Source organism: Haliotis rubra, unplaced genomic scaffold (assembly GCF_003918875.1).
Source record: "Haliotis rubra isolate DU_JTF1 unplaced genomic scaffold, ASM391887v1 Scf77, whole genome shotgun sequence".
Taxonomy (NCBI): Eukaryota; Metazoa; Mollusca; class Gastropoda; order Lepetellida; family Haliotidae; genus Haliotis; species Haliotis rubra.
This window is the reverse complement of record NW_025767490.1, coordinates 822,691-846,824: the sequence shown is the minus strand read 5'-3', so window position 1 is coordinate 846,824 and position 24,134 is coordinate 822,691. Positions and strand designations below refer to the sequence as shown.

The window sequence follows — 24,134 nt, the reverse complement described above, 5'->3', positions numbered from 1 at the left end:
GATGTTGAAGTGTTCCAGTTATATCACGGCGTGTCAGCTTGATGTTGAAGCATTTCAGTTATAGCACGGCATGTCAGCTTGATGTGGGAGTATTTCAGTTATAGCACGGCATGTCAGCTGGACGTGTGAGTATTTCAGTTATAACACGGCATGTCAGCTTGACGTGGAAGTATTTCAGTTCTATCACGGCATGTCAGCTTAATGTGGAAGTATTTCAGTTTGTATCACGGCATGTCAGCTTGAAGTGAAAGTATTTCAGTTTGTATCACTGGATGCCAGCTTAATGTGGAAGTATTTCAGTTATAGCACGGCATGACAACTTGATGTGGAGATATCTCAATTATATCACGGCATGTCAGCTTGATGTGGAAGTATTTCAGTTAAAACACGGCATGTCAGCTTGATGTGGAAGTATTTCAGTTGTATCACGGCATATCAGCTTGATGTGGGAGTATTTCAGTTAGAACACGGCATGTCAGCTTGATGTGAGAGTATTTCAGTTAGAACACGGCATGTCAGCTTGATGTGAGAGTATTTCAGTTATAGCACGGCATGTCATCTTGATGTGGGAGTATTTCAGTTATAGCACGGCATGTCAGCTTGATGTGGGAGTATTTCAGTTATAACACGGCATGTCAGCTTGATGTGGAGTATTTCAGTTATAACACGGCATGTCAGCTTGATGTGGAAGTATTTCAGTTATAGCACGGAATGTCAGCAGGATGTGAAAGTATTTCAATTATACCACTGCATGTCAGCTTGATGCGGGAATATCTCAATTATATCACGGCATGTCAGCTTGATGTGGAAGTCTTTCAGTTATAACACGGCATGCCAGCTTGATGTGGGAGTCTTTCAGTTATAACACGGCATGTCAGCTTGATGTGGGAGTATTTCAGTTATAGCACAGCATGTCAGCTTGATGTGGAAGTATTTCAGTTATAACACGGCATGTCAGCTTGATGTGGAAGTATTTCAGTTATAACACGGCATGCCAGCTTGATGTGGGAGTATTTCAGTTATAACACGGCATGCCAGCTTGATGTGGGAGTATTTCAGTTATAACACGGCATGTCAGCTTGATGTGGGAGTATTTCAGTTATAGCACGGCATGTCAGCTTGACGTGGCAGTATTTCAGTTTTATCAAGGCATGTCATCTTGATGTTGAAGTATTTCAGTTGTATCACGGCATGCCAGCTTGATGTTGATGTATTTCAGTTATAGCACAGAATGTCAGCAGGATGTAGAAGTATTTCAGTTATAGCACGGAATGTCAGCAGGATGTGAAAGTATTTCAATTATACCACTGCATATCAGCTTGATGCGGGAATATCTCAATTATATCACGGCATGTCAGCTTGATGTGGAAGTATTTCAGTTAGAACACGGCATGTCAGCTTGATGTGGGAGTATTTCAGTTATAACACGGCATGTCAGCTTGATGTGGAAGTATTTCAGCTATAACACGGCATGTCAGTTTGATTTGAAAGTATTTCAGTTATAGCACGGAATGTCAGCAGGATGTGAAAGTATTTCAGTTATAACACGGCATGTCAGCTTGATGTGGGATTATTCAGTTATAACACGGCATGTCAGCTTGATATGGGAGTATTTCAGTTATAACACGGAATGTCAGTTTGATGTTGGAGTATTACAGTTATAGCACGGCATGTCAGAATGATGTTGAAGTGTTCCAGTTGTATCACGGCGTGTCAGCTTGATGTTGAAGCATTTCAGTTATAGCACGGCATGTCAGCTTGATGTGGGAGTATTTCAGTTATAACACGGCATGTCAGCTTGACGTGGAAGTATTTCAGTTCTATCACGGCATGTCAGCTTAATGTGGAAGTATTTCATTTTGTATCACGGCATGTCAGCTTGAAGTGAAAGTATTTCAGTTTGTATCACTGGATGCCAGCTTAATGTGGAAGTATTTCAGTTATAGCACGGCATGACAACTTGATGTGGAGATATCTCAATTATATCACGGCATGTCAGCTTGATGTGGAAGTATTTCAGTTAGAACACGGCATGTCAGCTTGATGTGGGAGTATTTCAGTTATAACACGGCATGTCAGCTTGATGTGGAAGTATTTCAGTTATAACACGGCATGTCAGCTTGATGTGGAAGTATTTCAGTTATAGCACGGCATGTCAGCTTGATGTGAAAGTATTTCAGTTATAACACGGCATGTCAGCTTGATGTGGGATTATTCAGTTATAACACGGCATGTCAGCTTGATATGGGAGTATTTCAGTTATAACACGGAATGTCAGTTTGATGTTGGAGTATTACAGTTATAGCACGGCATGTCAGAATGATGTTGAAGTATTTCAGTTATAACACGGCATGTCAGCTTGATGTGGAAGTATTTCAGTTATAACACGGCATGTCAGCTTGATGTGGAAGTATTTCAGTTATAGCACGGCATGTCAGCTTGATGTTGAGTATTTCAGTTATAACACGGCATGTCAGCTTGACGTGGAAGTATTTCATGTTATATTTCATTTTGTATTTCAGTTATCACGGAATGTCAGCTTGATGTGAATATTGAAAGTATTTCAGTTTGTATCACTGGATGCCAGCTTAATGTGGAAGTATTTCAGTTATAGCACGGCATGACAACTTGATGTGGAGATATCTCAATTATATCACGGCATGTCAGCTTGATGTGGAAGTATTTCAGTTAAAACACGGCATGTCAGCTTGATGTGGAAGTATTTCAGTTGTATCACGGCATGTCAGCTTGATGTGGAAGTATTTCAGTTATAGCACGGCATGTCATCTTGATGTTGAAGTATTTCAGTTATAACACGGCATGTCAGCTTGATGTGGAAGTATTTCAGTTATAGCACGGAATGTCAGCAGGATGTGAAAACATTTCAATTATACCACTGCATGTCAGCTTGATTCGGGAATATCTCAATTATAACTCGGCATGTCATCTTGATGTGGAAGTATTTCAGTTATAACACGGCATGCCAGCTTGATGTGGGAGTATTTCAGTTATAACACGGCATATCAGCTTGATGTGGGAGTATTTCAGTTATAGCACAGCATGTCAGCTTGATGTGGAAGTATTTCAGTTATAACACGGCATGTCAGCTTGATTTGGAAGTATTTCAGTTATAACACGGCATGCCAGCTTGATGTGGGAGTCTTTCAGTTATAGCACGGCATGTCAGCTTGATGTGGGAGTATTTCAGTTATAACACGGCATGTCAGCTTGATGTGGGAGTATTTCAGTTATAGCACGGCATGTCAGCTTGACGTGGGAGTATTTCAGTTTTATCAAGGCATGTCATCTTGATGTTGAAGTATTTCAGTTATAGCACAGAATGTCAGCAAGATGTAGAAGTATTTCAGTTATAGCACGGAATGTCAGCAGGATGTGAAAGTATTTCAATTATACCACTGCATATCAGCTTGATGCGGGAATATCTCAATTATATCACGGCATGTCATCTTGATGTGGAAGTATTTCCGTTAGAACACGGCATGTCAGCTTGATGTGGGAGTATTTCAGTTATAACACGGCATGTCAGCTTGATGTGAGAGTGTTTCAGTTGTATCATGGCATGTCAGCTTGATGTGGGAGTATTCAGTTATAACACGGCATGTCATCTTGATGTTGAAGTATATCAGTTGTATCACAGCATGTCACCTTGATGTGGGAGTATTTTAGTTATAACACGGCATTTCAGCTTGATGTGAGTATTTCAGTTATTTCAGCTTGATAATACGGCATGTCAGCTTGATGTGGAGAGTATTTTGATGTGAGAAGTATTTCAGTTATACGGCACGGCATGTCAGCAGTTATAGCACGGCATGTAGATGTAACACGGCATGTCAGATCTTTCAGTTATAACACGGCATGTCATCTTGAAGTGGAAGCATGTCATCTTGAAGTGGAAGTATGTCAGTTATAACACGGCATGTCAGCTTGATGTGGGAGTCTTTCAGTTATAACACGGCATGTCAGCTTGATGTGGGAATATTTCAGTTTTATCAAGGCATATCAGATAGATGGAGTATTTAAGTTGTATCACGGCCTGCCTGCTTGATGTTGATGTATTTCAGTTATAGCACAGAATGTGAGCAGTGTGTTGAAGTATTTCAGTTATAACACGGCATGTCAGCTTGATATGGAAGTACTTCAATTATATCATGACATGTCAACTAGATGTGCGAGGAACGCCTTAAAGTAACGACCCTACAATGTTGTAGTTTTATTTGTTACTGTACATGACACTAGCGGGTACGGTATAAGTGGTCTGTACAAGGCTAGGTATTGAACTGGTAATGGAACCAGTTCCATTTGTCAAAGTTCGCATTACACAAAATTAAAAACATATTCCATTGTTGATAACAGTACAAGGCCTGGCATCCACTTGGTAATGGAACTAGATCCATTTGTCAAAAGTGCGTAGAAGTATTACACAAAATTAAAAACAAGTCCCATTGTTGATAATAGTAACTTTTAATCACACATAACATCCCTAACCACCTTCCCGGTCTCTCATCAGAACATCCTCAATTGGCTTGCAAAGATCTTGGCTTTTGTACAGCGAGCTACAGGCTAGAAGGGCTTCTCTAAGGTCAAAGGTTAATTTTCCGTAGTTGAAAACTTAATGTGTAGTATATTCATCCGCCAAAACTAACACCAACTGGAACTGGAAGAAAAAATAAATCATTGAAATAGTTTCGATTCATGGTTTTAAAAATGTGACGAACGCTTTATTATGTTCATTTATCCTATCAGAAATATCCAACAATAGTCACGACTAAAATGCAAAGAGACATCTTTACAAAGATCACACGGCCAATTTTAAAACGACATATTGATTAATACATAGATTTATTATTTGAAATTGTATCCAGTTAAAACTGGATAAATAATGATATGGTAACACATCTTTAGGAAATCCACTTTAAGCTAACCGTGTTCACTTGATATCAAAGTAACCATAAAAATGGTTTTCATGGCACCAATCAACCATTTTGCAAATCATGGTACGGGTCATAGACAAACACACAACACCTGTCAATTGCAGTTATGGGATCCACAAGATGCAGTCACAAACTGAAACCTGGGATCTATGCTTACAATAGGCAGAGATATTTAAACCAAATTTGATCCTACATCATAGCTTTCGATTAAATCAATGATTTAATTTGATCCTTAGCAAAGTGTGAATAGTATGCATGGCATAGATACATGAGATTTTATTACATGGCATAAGCAGGTAGTTGCAGTTTGGATATACAGATATACAGAGGAAAGTCTCTTTTGCTGCATTAATTCAATATAATAAAATTTAAGATGAAGCAATTCTTACAAACAGTTCCTTATTGTCATTATATTGCTTTGAGACAATGCGTGTGTCGAATTATGAATATTAGATATAACTTCAGTATATTCAACTTCAGAAAACTTCCAACTGTTTACAGTAAGGTTGTTGTTTAATGTAATTAAACAATACAATGCGGACCGAACTGTCAAGTGACATCATGAGCATCGACCTACGTTTCATGCGTCAACCACGTCAGCGAGTCTCCTAATAGGGTTTGGCGATCAACCCAATCCTGTTTGTTGCCTCATACGTTGTACGTATATGCGGAGTGTCAATATTAACTTGTCGTATTGATGCATCTCACTCATCGACGTATTTTATATACGTCATGTGTCATCTCATCACACGCTATAGCTTAATAATATTAATGCTTCAAATTAACACGGCATACTAATGCGTCACATCTCCGAATCATACTGACGTATTAAGTTGAACGTACCTGGACCTCTTTTCATGACGTCATCAGTTTCAGAATTCGAATGTTCTTGCGAAAGGAGAGCTTTCCACATAATTTCTGAAATAGGAAATGTACAGCATATTAAAGAAGTTGTAAATGTAGTAACATACACAAATTATTTATCACATCTTCACATGCCCATATTTGTGTGACATGTAATTATTAAAACGACACAGGTTTCAAGGTAAGGACATAAGACATATGCAAGGGGAATACTTCCTCAAGCAACACAGACGTGTAGAACCTGTATGTGTACAATGATATATATGTAAAGAACAGAGAATGGACACAGAGGGAGGAGAATAGAGTTGAACTGATAACTGTGTGAAGCATAAAAAGCAGAAAAAATTGAGTGAGGAAAATGGAGTGATATGTGTGAGTGGAGTAAAATGTGGACAATACGTGTGACAAATGAAGAGGATAGATATGTGGAGAAGAACGAAGAAAATAAATTGGTGGAGAATATACTGTGGCTAAAAGTGTAAAGAATGAAGACGTTAAATATGTGGAGAAGATGCTGTAGATAAAAGTGTGAATAGTGAAGACGATAAACGTGTGGATAATATGATGTGGATAAAAGTGTGAAGAATGAAGAAGTTAAATGTGTGAAATATACTGTAGATAAAAGTGTGAAGATTGAAGAAGATATATGTCTGAAGAATATACCGTGGATACAAGTGGGAATCGAAGAAGGAAGAAGATAAATATGTAGAGAATATACTGTGGACAAATGTGTGAACAATGAAGCAGATAAATTTGTTGAGAATCAACAGTAGATAAAAGTGTGAAGAATGAAGAAGTTAAGTATGTAGAAGATATGCTGTAGATAAAAGTGTGAACAATGAAGAAGGTAAATGCGTGGAAAATATACTGTGGATGAAAGAGTGAAGAACGAAGCAGATAAATTTGTGGAAAATATACTGTGGGTGAAAGTGTGACTAGTGAAGAAGATATATTTGTTGAGAATCTACTGTAGATACAAGTGTGAAGAATATACTGGGAATACACGTGTAAACAATGAAGCAGATACATTTGTGGAGAATCTACAGGAGATAAAAGTGTGAAGAATGAAGAAGTTAATGATGTAGATGATATGCTGTAGATAAAAGTGTGAACAATGAAGAAGGTAAATGTATGGAGAATATACTGTGGATAAAAGAGTGAAGAACGAAGCAGATAAATTTGTGGAAAATATACTGTGGATGAAAGTGTGAATAGTGAAGAAGATATATTTGTTGAGAATCTACTGTAGATACAAGTGTGAAGAATATACTGGGAATAAACGTGTAAACAATGGAAGCAGATAAATTTGTGGAAAATATACTGTGGATGAAAGTGTGAAGAATATACTGGGAATAAACGTGTGAACAATGAAGCAGATACATTTGTGGAGAATCTACAGGAGATAAAAGTGTGAAGAATGAAGAAGTTAATGATGTAGATGATATGCTGTAGATAAAAGTGTGAACAATGAAGAAGATAAATGTGTGGAGAATATACTGTGGATAAAAGAGTGAAGAACGAAGCAGATAAATTTGTGGAAAATATACTGTGGATGAAAGTGTGAATAGTGAAAAAGATACATTTGTGGAGAATCTACTGTAGATACAAGTGTGAAGAATGAAGAAGTTAAATATGTAGATGATATGCTGTAGATAAAAGTGTGAACAATGAAGAAGATAAATGTGTGGAGAATATACTGTGGATAAAAGAGTAAAGAACGAAGCAGATAAAAATTTGTGGAAAATATACTGTGGATGAAAGTGTGAAGAACGAAGCAGATAAATTTGTGGAAAATATACTGTGGATGAAAGTGTGAATAGTGAAGAAGATATATTTGTTGAGAATCTACTGTAGATACAAGTGTGAAGAATATACTGGGAATAAACGTGTAAACAATGAAGCAGATACATTTGTTGATAATATACTGTGGATGAAAGTGTGAAGAATATACTGGGAATACACGTGTAAACAATGAAGCAGATACATTTGTGGAGAATCTACTGTAGATAAAAGTGTTAAGAATGAAGAAGTTAATTATGTAGATGATATGCTGTAGATAAAAGTGTGAACAATGAAGAAGATAAATGTGTGGAGAATATACTGTGGATAAAAGAGTGAAGAACGAAGCAGATAAATTTGTGGAAAATATATATATAAAGTGTGAATAGTGAAGAAGATAAATTTGTGCAGCATATATATGTGGATGAAGAAGTGGCGAGAATATAGTGGATAAATATGTGGAGAACATAATGTGGACAGAGAAAAGTGGAGATTAAATGTGTGGAGGATACAATGTAAATGATGAAGTTATTAAGGGAGAATAAAAACCTGGGCAATACAGAGTGTTGAAGAATGTGTATAGAGAATATACTTGTAGAATAACGTGTGGAGAATGTGAGAACAGCGATGTGTGGTAGCTGAAAAAGAATGTAAAATTATGTACCGGTAATAAAACTGTGAATATTTTAAATCTTGTAGAATAAGGTATGGATAATGAAATCATATAGAAAATATAAATTGAAAATATCACCTTTTTGCAACTGGTCGGATTCAAACTCGCGCCCCACTCGGTGCCCAGGAGGGAGTCTGCACGATGGAGAAATGCCGATTACTTACAATGAATACAAGTTCCAGTTCTCGCATATAACAAGAATATCATCCCGTCTATACAAGCAGGGGTGTTTTGGGCCAAACCACTTGCAGCAGAACAGGGCGTGATGTTTGTGCACTGAATAAATCTACGTATATCTCCTGGAGGTGATGGCTCTTTAGAAAGAAAAGTTCGATCACAATCTAAGCATAAATGATCAATGATATCTAAAATATTCCGGATTTGAGAGTATCACCACCTTTCTTTTCTTACTTGGAGAACGAACAACATCTGACAAAACCTACATGGTTACCATAGTAACGTATATGGCCTTTAACAGTGTCAAAGAGGACACAATATTCATGTGTGGAGTGCAACCTCGTTTATCTAATTAAACACCTCTGTAAATTCTATTTTCCATCAAGTTCGTTAAACAAAACTCCCCTGTATGCAACACTTGCCGGTCACGCCCAACAGCAAATTACCATCCGTAGTTTTATATGCAATTTCAGTTAATTACGTGAGTATTCCACCTGTTTGGTGAGGGAGATCGTAATGTACTTACTGGTTGGGTGTTTTGCAGCAGTGACGATCTGTCGAAGAGAGAATATTGTGAGCAAATATAACGTAAACGCTTGTCTCGATTACCTGACGAAATAGCATTCAGTTGGGTGTAAATGGTTATACAGCAATGGAAATAACATGAATGAATCACTACAAACAGTAATGGCACCAGGTGTTGGAGAAGATGATAAGCATGGTCTGTCCTTCCTGGACCATTCGCCACTCACACAGTTAGCATAGCTAGGTATATGTATGTGCCTGCACAACAAAGGTCCTGAGATTATTCCACTATTAGATGGGCCCATATAGTAGCCAGAACAGGTCTTGCAATTTCTGTTCTGTTTGTTGTTCTGTTAGCCTGTTCAGTTGTGGATGAGGGTACAAATAAGCAACGATGACTATGCACATCACTAAGTTTACCTGGGAGAGTGGGATGTAATGACGGGACAACGGGACAACGGGACAACGGGACAACTTAATGACAACCAAGTATTCCGTAAATGGCACAGAGCAACTACTACAACTAAATATACCATGCGTGTTAAATTATTTACGTCAATAAACATTGACTGTTTGTATATATATCGCAAAAGTGCAGTTTTTAAACAGAAAATATTTCTGACAGGTTTAGCAATATCGGACTACATACAACCGTGCAGTTGAACTCATGTGGATCTTTCCAAGTGAAGGGGCGGTGGGGTAGCCTAGTGGTTAAAGCGTTGGCTCGTCACGCCGAAGACCCGGGTTCGAATCCCCACATGGGTACATTGTGTGAAGCTCATTTCTGGTGTCCCTCGCCGTGATATTGCTGGAATATTGCTAAAAGCGGCGTAAAAACCAAACTCACTCACTCACTTTCCAAGTGAAGGTCTATATTTGTCAGCAACCTATGGTGGTCACTATACGCATAATGTCACTGGATTGTATGGTTCAGATCTATTATGTACACGTCACGTAGCTGGGACATTGTTGACTGGGAACAGACAAAGCTTACCTCCCAAATTAACTTCCCTTTCCAGCAAACTCTCCTCTTCTTGTCTTACACGAGGCTGTTGAAGAGCATCTGATGACAAAAGATTATTTTCAGATGAAAGTTCCTTTTAATACATATTTCATAAATATATTTGTTGAATCTCGCCGTGTCGGCTTAACTTCGAGAGAAACATAGAAGTATGGCTACGGTGGGAACAAAAAGAACCCTTAACCAGGCTGAATCTTAGATTCGAACTTTATGTCGACGTTTGTCTATCTGTACCCAAGGACATCTCGCCGTGTCGGCTTAACTTCGAGAGAAGCATAGAAGTATGGCTACGGTGGGAACAAAAAGAACCCTTAACCAGGCCGAATCTTAGATTCGAACTTTATGTCGACGTTTGTCTATCTGTACCCATAAACAATGTTTATCGAGATTTCTCATGGATGTGGACAGGTTTTGTCGCTTCTTTTTAACTCCTGTATCTTTCTTGGCAGGTAGTGTTCCATAGTTATTCAGAATGGTGTTCCTGATAATCGAACTGTCCAATTGCCTCAAAATCTTGAACTCCGGTTATGATCGAACATTTATACGATAGATGTGCAGTGAATGAAAATTGATGTGTTGGACACGGTAGTAATGGTCCATCCCGGGATAATACTCACATTGTAAAAGTTTCAGTAATCTGGATTCAGCATTAAAACTCCTGAAAAGGTATGAAGTTTGTGTTATTCAAGAAAGTCAAACACAAACACGACGTAATTTGCATTTTGATTTATGATATACAAATATGAGTGCTACTGTACCGCTATTCGTTCACAGAAAGAACGAATGGCCGTCGATTACGTTTGAAATCTCAGCAAGGACAAGGCTAGTGATATTTAAAGTTCTCCTTCGTGTGTATCAATTATAGCCCTGGAATATCAGGAGGTTGTCTGGGATATATGCCGCGAGGTGTGGTGTGCTGATATCTCATATTTACATCACAGTATCACAATGATATCATACGTAGAAGTCAGGTGATGATTTATCCAATCGAATTTGCAATTGTAACCATACTTTACTTGTAATCCGCTGTGTCAAATTAATATTGGTAGACGATTACCAATTTGTGGAATATAGATAGTCCTGAGAATAATCAGTCTCGAATATAGATGTAGATGCCGAAGGTAAAAGTCAAAATATTGATGACATTATATAGATGGATCACTGAAAATCTGCAATGACCATCTGGTCAAATCCTGAAAACAACCAACGTCGTTCAATAAGCCCCTACCACATTTCTCTTGTATATATGAAATAAATAAATCAGTAAAAAAGCAATACTTACCTCTTTCCCGCCCTCCGTCTCCCGTTGCAGCAAACGCCATAGTTTTGTCCTGCAACATTTAACAGTACCGTTTTATTTCATCCAATCCCAAAGATCGCAAATCGGTGGGGTGGCCCTGTGATGGAGGTGTTCGCTCGTCTCGCCAAAGGTCGATGTTCGTTTTCCAACATCTATACTATTTGTGAACCCAATGAATCGTAATATTGTTCGATTACTGCTAAAAGTTACGTAAGGCCATTCAAAGTACTTTGTAGCAGCCAACCGGTTAATGCGTTCCCTCGTCTCGATGAACATACATATTCGAATCCAGATATGGTTCTTTGGTGTCCATATGAATGAACTATTGATGTACTTGGCATATATATAACCACTCACTCACTCTACCCCTCACATTTCTCACACATTAGTTTCAAATATTTTAAAACACCGCACGATATTTCAGTCGGAATTCCTTGTACAATCAAGCAGCTTATTACGTCCCTAAAGCTATTACAAAAGCCATTTGCGACACCAGTAGTTCCTACTTTATCAAATCAAAATTCCTATCGGCCCTCGCTGAATTCAGATGTTCTTCAGACCGCCTTCAAATTGAAACCGGTCGATATATTTATCAACCCAGTGAATGAGTGAGTGAGTGAGTCACTACGGAGATACGTTCAAAGGTCAAAGTTTACGTTGAACACGTCCAATTTGTTCACATTTCAGATTTTTGTGACGTAATTTTATGACATCATGATAGCTCGATAGTTTGTTCTAGCAATTCTGTTACAAATATTGACAGTCGCAACGCATGTGTTCCCTCTCAGTGCTTTAATTAACAATAGGTGATGTAATTAACAATAGATGATGAGTCGAGCTACTTACTTTTATCATTGTATCTGTCCGGATCCCCCAGGAGATCGATGTGGTTCTCGGGTTGACCTGTAACAGAGATATCTCAAGAACTCATCTCTTTCAAAATGTTGAAAACATAGAATATAAAGAGGTTTATTGCGTTATTTCCAGATTACCAATTTACCTCTTAAATGAAAAATATTTTCGGAATATAAATTTTGGAATTATCTTAATAAATATTGTTCAAATGAGCCACAACATATAATCATATAGAATATATAACAAGAATACACCCCCACCTAAACAGACCCCCTAAATTAATACATAAATAAAGACCAAATAAACCCAAAACAAAAACACAGGTTATCTAGATTTGCTGAGGTGTTATATACTTGTATGGGTGTATTTTTCTTCTTGATTACAACACTGGCTTCATTGACTGACTGACTGACTGAGTTTGGTTTTACGCCGTTTTTAGCAATATTCCAGCAACATCACGGCGGGGCACACCAGAAATGGGCTTCACACGTTGTACCCATGTGGGGATTCGAACCCGGGTCTTCGGCGTGACGAGCCAACGCTTTAACCACTAGGCTACCCCACCGCCCCGGCTTCATTAACGTAGCTGGCCATGTTCTACAACCAAAACACTTTGTTACCCAGCTGTTTCCTATTCCCAATACTTTGTCTCCACACTGATGCACTAGTAGCGAAAACATGAGATAAATCTTTGCGACACAGAATATCCTGCTATCTTATTTCAAATACGCCTCCAGGGTATAGTGTACGAGTGCCTGTCTGGAGAGACTCGATTGCGTCATGCCAAACGACGTTAAAAGAGTGAATGAATTTAGTTTTACGCCGTTTTAGCAATATTCCAGCAATATCATACGTGAAATGGACTTCACACAGTGTACCCATATGGGGAATCGAACCCGGGTCTTCAGTGTATAAACCGCGCTTTAACCACTAGGCTACCCCACCGTCTCACGTTATAAGATAATACCTATACCTCGGCAGTATGGTGGGCAAAACAATGACTTGCCAGCTAGGTGTCAGTGTCTGACTAGGGTGTCCATGTTAAACTGTGTCATGGTATCTCAGTGGAACGCACACACAAACACACACAGACTCAAAAATAGTCTTTTATCATTAGCAAGCGAAACATGAGCATGACTGATTCTGGAAAAAGAACTTGTATCCGTTACTTTATGTTGTTTTGCAAAAGAAAAACCGGGCTTTACGACACAGCTGCAGAACAAAGGATAAACAAAAGGCTGTCGAAGTTTATTTGAATGAATATTCATGAAATCTTTCTTTGACAATCGATTTGTGGTGTAAGTAATGTAGGTAAAAATCAAAGGTCAGGCAAATGTGAATTCGATCGAATTGACCGTACCTAGTCATAAAGCAGAAATACATTTTCAGTTATGAAACTTTTAGCTAAAACAACCAGTCTTTTCCTCTATGGCACAATTTGAACTCTTGAACAAATACAAAACCGGCATTCGAGTTGTTGATATGTCAGAATGGCTCCGCATATATTGTCTTGTTCCTTAGAGCAAGTTAGGTAACAAGAGCGGTGCCCGTTACAAGTGATTACTCCAGACAACTGGCTATCATATTGTATATATTTGATTAGCTTGAACAAATGTCAAATGTTTGGCGAAATACTTTTCAGAGCGTAATGATCATATCTTATATAAACTTGTTAAAAGGATTGGAGCATTAAGTGCACATTTATTGGTTTTAACATCGGATTGAATTTTCAGGAAATCGTTTTCACTGCTTGAATGCTGTTAGTGAACAGTAATTGTAGAATAAGGTGCGGGTGGGTATACTGCATACAATATATTATATTATTTTATGAACAGATGTGCTGGAACGCAATGATGTCTCATGACATTTCCGTAACAACTACATCTTGGTTATCATGTCTGAGACATGAAACATTATTTCTTGTGATGTCCAATTAAGCTCGATTTGTTTAACGAGTATTCTGCTATGATATGCCATTGTGATTGTGGTATTGCATAATGAGAAAATCATACTGTGTTAACTGCAGCAAATTATACATCACAGTAGATTCGGCACGTGAATGTACAAGATGTCATTTTGGAAACAAAATTACACACTAATAAATTGCTCCACGATCTTTTGTTTTGTTCATTCATTCAATACAAATATGTTTGATTGAACGATGCTATGTTTGTCACGTTTACTGGTATAGTGCACGGCTACACTTGTTGTAGCTTTATACAATAATGTTATAAGACTGCCCGAAACTGTCATGGAAAGGAACATACAAGGTGACAATCATGTGCAAATTGTGACAATCATGTGCAAATTGTTACAATCATGTGCAAATATGGCACAATATGGCACAATACCGAAACTGAATGTTTTAAATCGCAGTATCGTAGTTGCACGTAATTTCTGCGTACATCAGAGCACCATATCCCGTTATGGGATGAGTATGTCCGTTTCAGTTCAACCTAAGATCATCCGTGAAGTTGTCGAATCACTACCGGGTCTTTCATCTGGGTCATCGAAATTCTACTGCCACCGAGGCTGTAGGGCGTGTGGCTGGTCTGAGGAGGATATGGGACAAAACAACCAGGGAATGTCTTTGACAGGTGGAATTAATCGCAGTCTCAGTCTCGTCACAGTCCCAGTCTCGATCTCAGTCACATCTCAGTCTAAATCTCCTTACAGTCTCAGTCTTAAACACAATCTCAGCCTCATAACAGTCCCACTTTCAATGTCAGCCTCACCCAAGTCCCAGTCCAAGTCTCAGTCTTAACCTCACCACACTCCCAGTCTAAGCCTTGTCACAGCCCCAGTCCCAACCTTGCATCAGTCTCAGTCTCATCGCAGTCTCAGTCTCTGCTTTGTCACAGTCTCTGCTTTGTCACAGTCTCAAACTCGTCTCAGTCCTAGTCTCAACCTTGCATCTTTCCCAGTCTCAGCCTCATAACAGTCTCAGTCTCAGCTTTGTCACAGTCTCAAACTCGTCTCAGTCCTTGTCCCAGCCTCGTACCCGTCCCAGTCTCAGCCTTGTCCCAGTCCCAGTTTCAGCCTTGCCACAGTCTCAGCCTCGTCACAATCCCAGTGTCAGCGTCGTCACAGTCCCAGTCTCAGGCTCGTCACAGTCTCAGCCTCGTCACAGTCCTCATCAGTGTCCCAGTCATATTCTAGTCACACTGCTACCCTTATGTTCAGTCACAAGTTCAGTCTTCGTCGTTGCTCTTGTCTCCGTCTTCCCGTCACAGCCTCGTCCTACGACCGTCAGAAAGAACATCTGTCTCAACGTCATTTTACACAACAGTAAGTATGATTAAATCCATTCCTGTCTTTGATTACAGGTAACTTTACCTGCCTGTCTGTCGACAAAAGTGGAATCTGTATATAAGCAGTCTCAGTGCGAATACAATGCTGAAGAAAGGTGCCAATAACATTATTGTAGTTTACCGCCTCTTGTTTTCGTCTTATATGTCACAGCAACTGATAACGTAGGCTAAGGGACTTTAAAGATCGAATACACGCCATTAGGACTTAACGAATCCGTGAATGGATTGGTATATTGGCAATATTGTGACTGACTACAGGAACGACAAGAAGAATGTTCATGTTCTTTGCCTCATGTTTCAACGCCGTCGTTGCTTGACGTCTTGCTGAGGCAGACTGGTGATAGATTAACACACTGTTTGAGAGGCATTCTAGAAGTTGTAAGTAATATGAATGGCAAGTCTTTATGGATGATCAACGTTTCGGGATAGATACTTATACCGTTTTTGGGGCGGTGGGGTAGCCTAGTGGTTAAGGCGTTCGCTCGTCACGCCGAAAACCCGGGTTCGATTCCCCACATGGGCACTATGTGTTAAGTCCATTTCTGGTGTCCCCCGCCGTGATATTGCTGGAATATTGCTAAAAGCGGCAAAAAGCTAAACTCACTCACTCACTCACTTATACCGTTTTCAAGCATCTCTCATGTGGTGGTGTGTGGCCCTGTGCATGGAAGTTAAGCAACGTTGGGCGCGGATGGGTGACGGTATTTGGCAGCTTGACTTCTGAGAGTTTTTAGGATTTCAGTCCTGCCCCACAACGAAGCACATGGCACCTCCCCTTAGGCAGGTGAGTCCGTTCAAAACTGAGTCCGTTCACCTAGCAGAAAATGGGTAACCAGTGGGATAAGTCATGTGACTATAACCTTCTAGCGCCTAACAGGCAACTTGGTTTATCCGGGGAAATAATAAACTCTGTCAAAAAAGAAACGCAACCCCTGTATTTTAGAGATTTTGATCTGAAGTTTTAGGACGACACGGCATTTTTATTATTTAAGACAGAAGTCTGAAATTTGGCAGAATAATAACCCAGATGGGCATGTTTAAAATTGTCATTTCAAAAGTCATCTCACAGACACCAGTTTGTCACCAGGGGGGCGTCTTTCTCAGTATCTCGTATGAGCACCACGCGCTGCAATCACTGCACGGCATCTCCTTGGACAAGAACGGATAAGACGCCGGATTCTTTCCTGGGGAATGGCTCTCCACTCCTCCTGCAGTGCAACGGCGAGCTGTTGCAGCGTCTGTGGCGGCGGCTGACGTTGACGTACGCGTCGATCCAGAGTATCCCACAGGTGTTCAATAGGGTTGAGGTCTGGTGATTTAGAGGGTCATGGCAAGACATTGACGTTGGAATTCTGCAGAAAGTTCATTGTTGCACGTGCAGTATGAGGCCGGGCGTTGTCCCGTTGAAAAATCTGTGTCTGTTGGTCAATAATCGGGAGAAGGTGAAGCTCTAACACGTGGTTGATGTAACGTTGGGCTGTCAGGTTCCCTGGAACGATCACCAAGTCTGATTTCTGGTTGTATGAGATGGTTCCCCAAACCATGACGCTTTCTCCGCCAAATCTGTCCACCTGTCGGACGCAGATGGGCGCAAAACGTTTATGACGTCTCCTATACAGACGCTGTCTTCCGTCGTGACGTTGCAAAAGAAAACGTGATTCATCAGAAAACCAGATTCGCCTCCAGTTTTGTAAAGTCCGTATCCTTACGTTGTTGCACCACCTGAGTCGTCGGCGTCGATGTAGGGGGCGTAGTACAGGTCCAACAACTGGTCTACAGGCACGTAAACCCGCTTCTTTCAGACGGTTCCTAATCGTTTGAGCTGACACTCTCCTCAAACCTGGTATTTGTGTTGCACTCACGGTTGGTAGGGCATGCCGATTACGCAGGTGATGGACCCGGATGTACCGATCTTGAAGGGGGGTCGTGATTCTTGGCCTTCCACTTCTCGGGCGATCGTTGGTCAAATTGAAGTTGTTGTAGCGGCTCCAAAGTCGGGATATCGTTGTTTTGTGAACATTTAGGTGCCGTGCAACAGTTCCAAAACTTTCTCCGGCTTGAACACGACCAATGGCGATATTTCGGTCGGCAGCACTCAATCGTGGCATTTTTAACACAGCTTTTCGGCGACAAATGAATGAATATAATACGGAAGCACATGGGCTTTTATACACCCCTACATTAACTGCCATTTTCATGATTTGCATGTGTTTTTTTTGTGCGAAGTCACCATGAGGGTCATTTCATGCGTTGTGACGGAATAAGCAATAAAATACACTTATGCGTACAAATGCAGTTGTTTGGATGGTAATCTTCATTAATTACGTGTATCATTTCAATACATTCGAATAAAATTTAGTTTGGAAGCAATAACTTCATTCAAACGAATTTTTCATATCTGAGGACAGGGGTTGCGTTTCTTTTTTGACAGAGTTTATGTTATGCGCTTTGAGCATACCTTCATGGCGTGGAGAACAATATAAATGTCATTATTATTATCTGTACCGAAACGTCGCTATTGCACAATGAAGAAGTTGATAATCCATAAAGACTTGTCATTCCTAACATTCATTAACACAGAAAGGTCCTAAAAGCCTCGGTTACTTCGTTACTGGTCAATGCTCGCATGATAGAAGGCGTCGGAATGAAGAATGAAGAGTTATGTCACTTTGTAGAGACAGGCTCTGCATTATCGCCCCGGTAACGTATTCTCTACCCTATCAGGTATGTTTCTGAGGCGGGGCGGTGGGGTAGCCTAGTGGTTAAAGCGTTGGCTCGTCACGCCGAAAACCGGGTTCGATTCCCCATATGGGCACAATGTGTTAAGCCCATTTCTGGTGTCCCCCGCCGTGATATTACTGGAATATTGCTAAAAGCGGCGTAAAACTAAACTCAGTCTGTCAGTCGGTGTTTCTGAGGCTAGTGGTAGTTTGCTTGTTCCTTCCACAGCATGCAGCCACACAGCATGCAGCCACACCATCATCAAATACTGTAACTCTATCAACACTTTCTATTTTTATATCACTCTATTCACTATTGCAATGATATAGTGTTAAAGCTCTCAATATATCTTACCCGTGAAGATCCGGGTTAGAATTAATCTTCATGTTCCATGCTTGTCGTAAGACTAACGGGATCGGGTGGTCAGGCTCGCTGACTTGGTTGACACATGTCATTGTCTCCCAATTGCACAGATCGATGTTCATGCTGTTGATCATTGGTGTGGCGTAAACCTAAATTCTCTCACTACCTCCCTTTATATATCTGTTCTAATTTTGAAGTATATAATAGCATACCGTCAACTAGTTCATTTGTTATAATTAGTGTTGGGAATTAGTTAAAATCTTATAATTGATGATTGGTTCATTACATCCGATCAATCATCGAAAATAGTTGGTTAGCGTTATTTATCAAATTGTCTTGGTTATATTTGTTAATGCACACAAAATAAAGAAAAAAACATGTAGTTCTTTCGGTAGTTTTGGCAAATTTCGTGTCTTTAAAGGATAACTAATATGTTAGGAACATAAATTTCCTGGAGTCTTTAAGATAAATTTTAACCATGACTTGGAACGAGCTTGTAGTGCTTATGAAACGCAACAAACAAAACAACCTTGTGATAAATATTGTCAATGCAAACAAGTGTTCCAAAATTGTTTGTGTTCGATTATAACAAAGTGTGATCGATTGCTTGGTCGTTTAGTCATTACGACCAATCTTCGATTATTTCAATCAATTGGACCACCACTAGTTATAATATGTTTTGGCAGTTTGTACTTTCGTTGACAAACTGAAACTTGTGATGATCAGTCAGCCATTTCGTATTAGAGCGCAATGTCATGTTGAACACGAGTACCATGCGTGGAATATGTGTATGAGACTGTATTAGTTTTGTAAGTCAGACATTTCTGAATCAGGGAATATAAATCTTATCCCAATCCTTTCAGAAATGATATGATTGGCCCAAACACCCATGCATCCTTCGACTGACCGGTCATAATTGGCTCAGAGTCGATCGTAAGCAGGTCAGATCGCTCAGGCATAGAGGTATCCTTTCTGAGAGAATGGTTTAATAAGATACCACATTGGAATTTGGAAGAAGCTTCCTAAACAATGAGCTTAGATAAACAAAGAATCGTAATCGCGGCAAATCTGTTTCTCGAACCAATGGTCACAGGATTCTGGCACATCGAAGGGAGGGAACTCTTCACATTGACTCGTAGACCCTCGGGTTATTTAGTCCCCCGTTTCATATGTGACCAGTGTAAGCAACAGTGCGGGACTTCTTGTCCACAAACGGAGTTCCATCACGGGTCAGTTTTGTGGTCAAAATTTGGGAATCGGTATTCACACATCAAACTAAAGGTATCCTAATCATAATAAACTCCATCAGTCGGCTTAGTGGGGGAGTTTGCTAACTAAAGTGACACTTTGTAAGTATATCCAAGCCATATGTTGATATTCAAACCGATGTGACGTGATTATCACACGAAGCGCAATCCGTTCGTGAACTAGTTTGCGTCCTCAAGACGTGATATGAAGTGATGGAACCCAGTTTAAACCTTCGTCCAGTTCTGACCATGAATTTTGTCAAGAGTTTCAATAGCATAAATTATCAACGTGCATCGTCACAAAATGTCTACTAACGTCGGTCAACAAACGCAAACGCAAACGAAATGTACGAGCATCAACTTATCATCTGAGGTTGTCAACCAATCAGACTTCCCAGAGCAGACGGGGCGATATTGTAGCTTATTGGTTAAAGCCTCCGTGCCCGTGGTCAACTCCCCATATGGGTACAAAGTGTGAAGCCCATTTCTGGTGTCCCCAGCCGTGATATTGCTGGAATATGGCTAAGAGCCACGCGAAACCTACCTCGCTCACTCACTCACTCACTCATTGACCTGGGTTAATAAATATATGGACCGGTTTCAATTTGGAGGCGGTCTGGGTTAATAAATATATCGATCTGAATTTGGAGGCGGTCTGAAGAACATCTGAATTTAGCGAGGGCCGATAGGAATTTTGAATTTGATAAATCTGTTATGGTAAATTCAACACCAAACGAGATTTTAAAACAAGAATAAACTGAAAATGTGAGAGCATTTACAAGCAATGTGCGCCATTCTTGTTCATAGCTTTCTCTCAGTCTAAAATGCTGATATCAATTTATCAACATTATATACATTTTTGCTGTTTCTCCCACATTAAGCCAAGTCCAAAAGAGTAAAGAATATTTATGCCTATTTTTTTTATGCCCAGTTTGTTTTACCATTTACAGAGTTTAAAACATATTATAACATGACTTTACAAATCTAGAATCGGGCATTTTTACCAATATTTAACAGTTTTTTTTATGTACACAAATGTACATTGGATAATTCTCCCCTGATTACATGGTTGACATTTAAAAACCGTTTACAACAACACATATGTACAGCTTCGACTTCTATACATGTATCAACTCCCCATATTTCATCTCCATACAAATACATTCGACTAATTCTGGTGTCAAATATCTTAAAAAATATATCATAGAGTCACTCACTCACTTACCCCCCCCCCCCCCACTCACACACACACCACTCACTCACTCACTCACACAACACCATGCAATACAGTATGTAATCGAGTGATGCACGATATCTAGACCACGCTGAGGGTGAAATTTAGTGGGTTCTGAGGGACAGTACTCACCATCTGCAGCCCATAAGCTGAGGGAGGGCAGCAAACACACTAGGGCGACAAAAACTTGCATTCCAATTACGAATATTCTGAAACAATAAAATGAATCATTCCTTATTGAACGTCAGGTATTTCACATTTTGCAAATACCATATTTATGGGGATATTTACTTCTGTATTTCGACCCCACAGTGTTTTTCTCTCAGACAGCCTTTCTACATCCCCGAACCTCGCCTTATCCTACCGCCTGACTAGTAATGGGCAAAGAACTATATAAAGTGAGGCCTCGTCCAACAGATAAAACGTTTATCTATGAAGGAGCAGGAATTAGCTCTGAAACGTCGTATAAAGAATAAAAAGAAGTTGTTGTGTAATGCTACATATAACATTCATTACAGCCCCGTGAAGCTCTATATGTGTAAGGGGCGGTGGGGTAGCCTAGTGGTTAAAGCGTTCGCTCGTCACGCCGAAGACCCGGGTTCGATTCCCCTCAAGTGTGAAGCCCATTTCAGGTGTCCTCCGCCATGATATTGCTGGAATATTGCTAAAAGCGGCGTAAAACCATATTCACTCACTCACTCACTCTATATGTGTAAGCAACGCCTTCGTTACCACCGGTGCCACCAGTGTTGGCGTGGACTGAGTGATATTGCTTTTAGCAATATTCCAGCAATATCACGGCAGGGGACACTAAAAATGGGATTCACACATTGTACCCATGTTGGGAATCGAACCCAGGTGTTCGGTGTGCTGAGCTAACGCTTTAACCATCAGGCTACCCCACCGCCCTTTACGAGGACATTAGAAGGAACGCCATAACGTCAGAATTGGGAACGTTGAAGACCGACTCACGGTGCTATCAGGTAAATTGAGGCTTGTTTGTTTCAACAGACTGAGATCGCAGACAACCAAATATCATCCAATTTGATAAAACTGCAACATGAAAGACGACAGTAAATATAACTCAGACTGGCAAAAAGAAAAAGACTGGGTCAGTTCAACCCAATGCATATCAATGCTCTCGGTTGAACTGACCCCAGTCAAACACCTAAAAAATCGGCTAATGGCTGCCACAGTGCATAGAGTGCTCAGCTAATGCATATCGCTTGAAAGATTGCAATCGTCCTCGTAGGTAAAAGAATTTCATAGTGACCAACAATCTATAGACCCAATATAGACCCAGACTGATAGTATATCGAACAGAGGCAAAGAGTATGCCAAATTCGACTCGATATAGAAAGAGAGTATACCAAATACAGACAAAACAGATACGATGAGATGTGAGTTTAATTTTACGCCGCATTCAGCAATATTCCAGCTATATGGAGGCAGGACCAAACAATCCAGTGATCAACAGCATGAGCATCGATCTACGCAACTGGGATACGACAACATGTGTCAACCAAGTCATAGGTTACTGAAGACAAATTCTAACCCCGATCTTCACGGGTTTGATCAAATGTAGTTTAGTGGGTGAATAACATTTAAAGTCACATCGGCAATATTTCAGCCATACCGTGACTATGAAAAGTAAAGATTAATAAAAAACAGTCTTTAACGATATAAATCATTCAACAAAGGATACTAAAATAACTACACTATCACAGCTTCAGATTTAAAACTAGCAAGTAACCATAAACGACCCAATGCAGACAGAGTACATCAGATATAGACACACAGAGACAGTATACTCAATTTATACAGGCACAATATAGTCAATACAGCATATCCGATATATACAACGTATATCTAGACAAAGTCTATTAAATATAAATGGAATGTATATCCAATATAGACAAATATGTCCAATATAGACAGACATATAGAATGCGTAGAATGGACCGGCAATGTATATGAACTATAGACAGAGACTATATCCAATACAGACAAAGTATGCCCAATATAGACAGACATATAGAATGCGTAGTATAGACCGGCAATGTATATGAACTATAGACAGAGACTATATCCAATACAGACAAAGTATGTCCAATATAGACAGACATATAGAATGCGTAGTATAGACCGGCAATGTATATGAACTATAGACAGAGACTATATCCAATACAGACAAAGTATGTCCAATATAGACAGACATATAGAATGCGTAGTATAGACCGGCAATGTATATGAACTATAGACAGAGACTATATCCAATACAGACAAAGTATGTCCAATATAGACAGACATATAGAATGCGTAGTATAGACCGGCAATGTATATGAACTATAGACAGAGACTATATCCAATACAGACAAACAGATAACAATCAAGCAAAGATACCCAATATAGACAAAGTACACCCAATACAGACAAAGTACAGTTGAGCACCGTTGTGTCGGACTCGGATAATTCGATATCTCGGTTGTCTCGATATAACATCTCGGTCCCGGCAAAATCCTTCATAATTTATCATTATTCAAGCTCTTTTAACTCGATACGCATGTCTCGATATTTCAGATATCTCGATATAATTTCATGATCATGGTCCCAAAAAGCAAACATATCCAAAATCTATATCCAATATAGACGGACAAAGAACACCCAATATAGACAAAGTTTGTCCACTTTAGACAAAGTACGCCTAATATAGACGAAGTACAGCCAATATAGACAAAGAACACCCAACATAGATGAAATAGACACAATATAGACGAAGTACACCCAATATAGACGAAGTACACCCAATATAGACGAAGTACACCCAATATGGACGAAGTACACACAATACAGACGAAGTACACCCAATATAGACGAAGTACACCCAATATAGACGAAGTACACCCACTATTGACAAGTACACACAGTACAGACAGCTATAGAGTGTACCCACAACAGATTGTGTAATCCCAATAGATAGACCAATGCTATTCCAAATATTTTCTTTGAAAGGTGCTGAAAATATGGTATGCAGACTCTGTTCATATTCTGGAAAATGGCCATATCATAAGATCATACTCGAAGACAGATTAAAGTTATATCAATCCTCCCT

General features: G+C 39.7%; 1 protein-coding gene across 1 annotated transcript in view; it reads right to left on the bottom strand.

Moving 5' to 3' along the window:
• Positions 1-4,463: 4,463 nt before the first annotated feature.
• LOC124260572 overlaps positions 4,464-24,134 on the bottom strand; it is a 33,238-nt gene continuing 13,567 nt past the window's right edge. The window contains exons 2-10 of the mRNA XM_046694895.1: positions 21,155-21,231; positions 12,138-12,194; positions 11,274-11,322; positions 10,609-10,649; positions 9,965-10,033; positions 8,972-8,999; positions 8,347-8,402; positions 5,796-5,870; positions 4,464-4,675 (exon numbers count right to left, since the gene is read on the bottom strand). Coding sequence (XP_046550851.1) covers positions 4,647-4,675; positions 5,796-5,870; positions 8,347-8,402; positions 8,972-8,999; positions 9,965-10,033; positions 10,609-10,649; positions 11,274-11,322; positions 12,138-12,194; positions 21,155-21,215 — 465 coding nt within the window. The 5' untranslated portion in view covers positions 21,216-21,231 and the 3' untranslated portion in view covers positions 4,464-4,646. The remainder of the gene's footprint in view (positions 4,676-5,795; positions 5,871-8,346; positions 8,403-8,971; positions 9,000-9,964; positions 10,034-10,608; positions 10,650-11,273; positions 11,323-12,137; positions 12,195-21,154; positions 21,232-24,134) is intronic.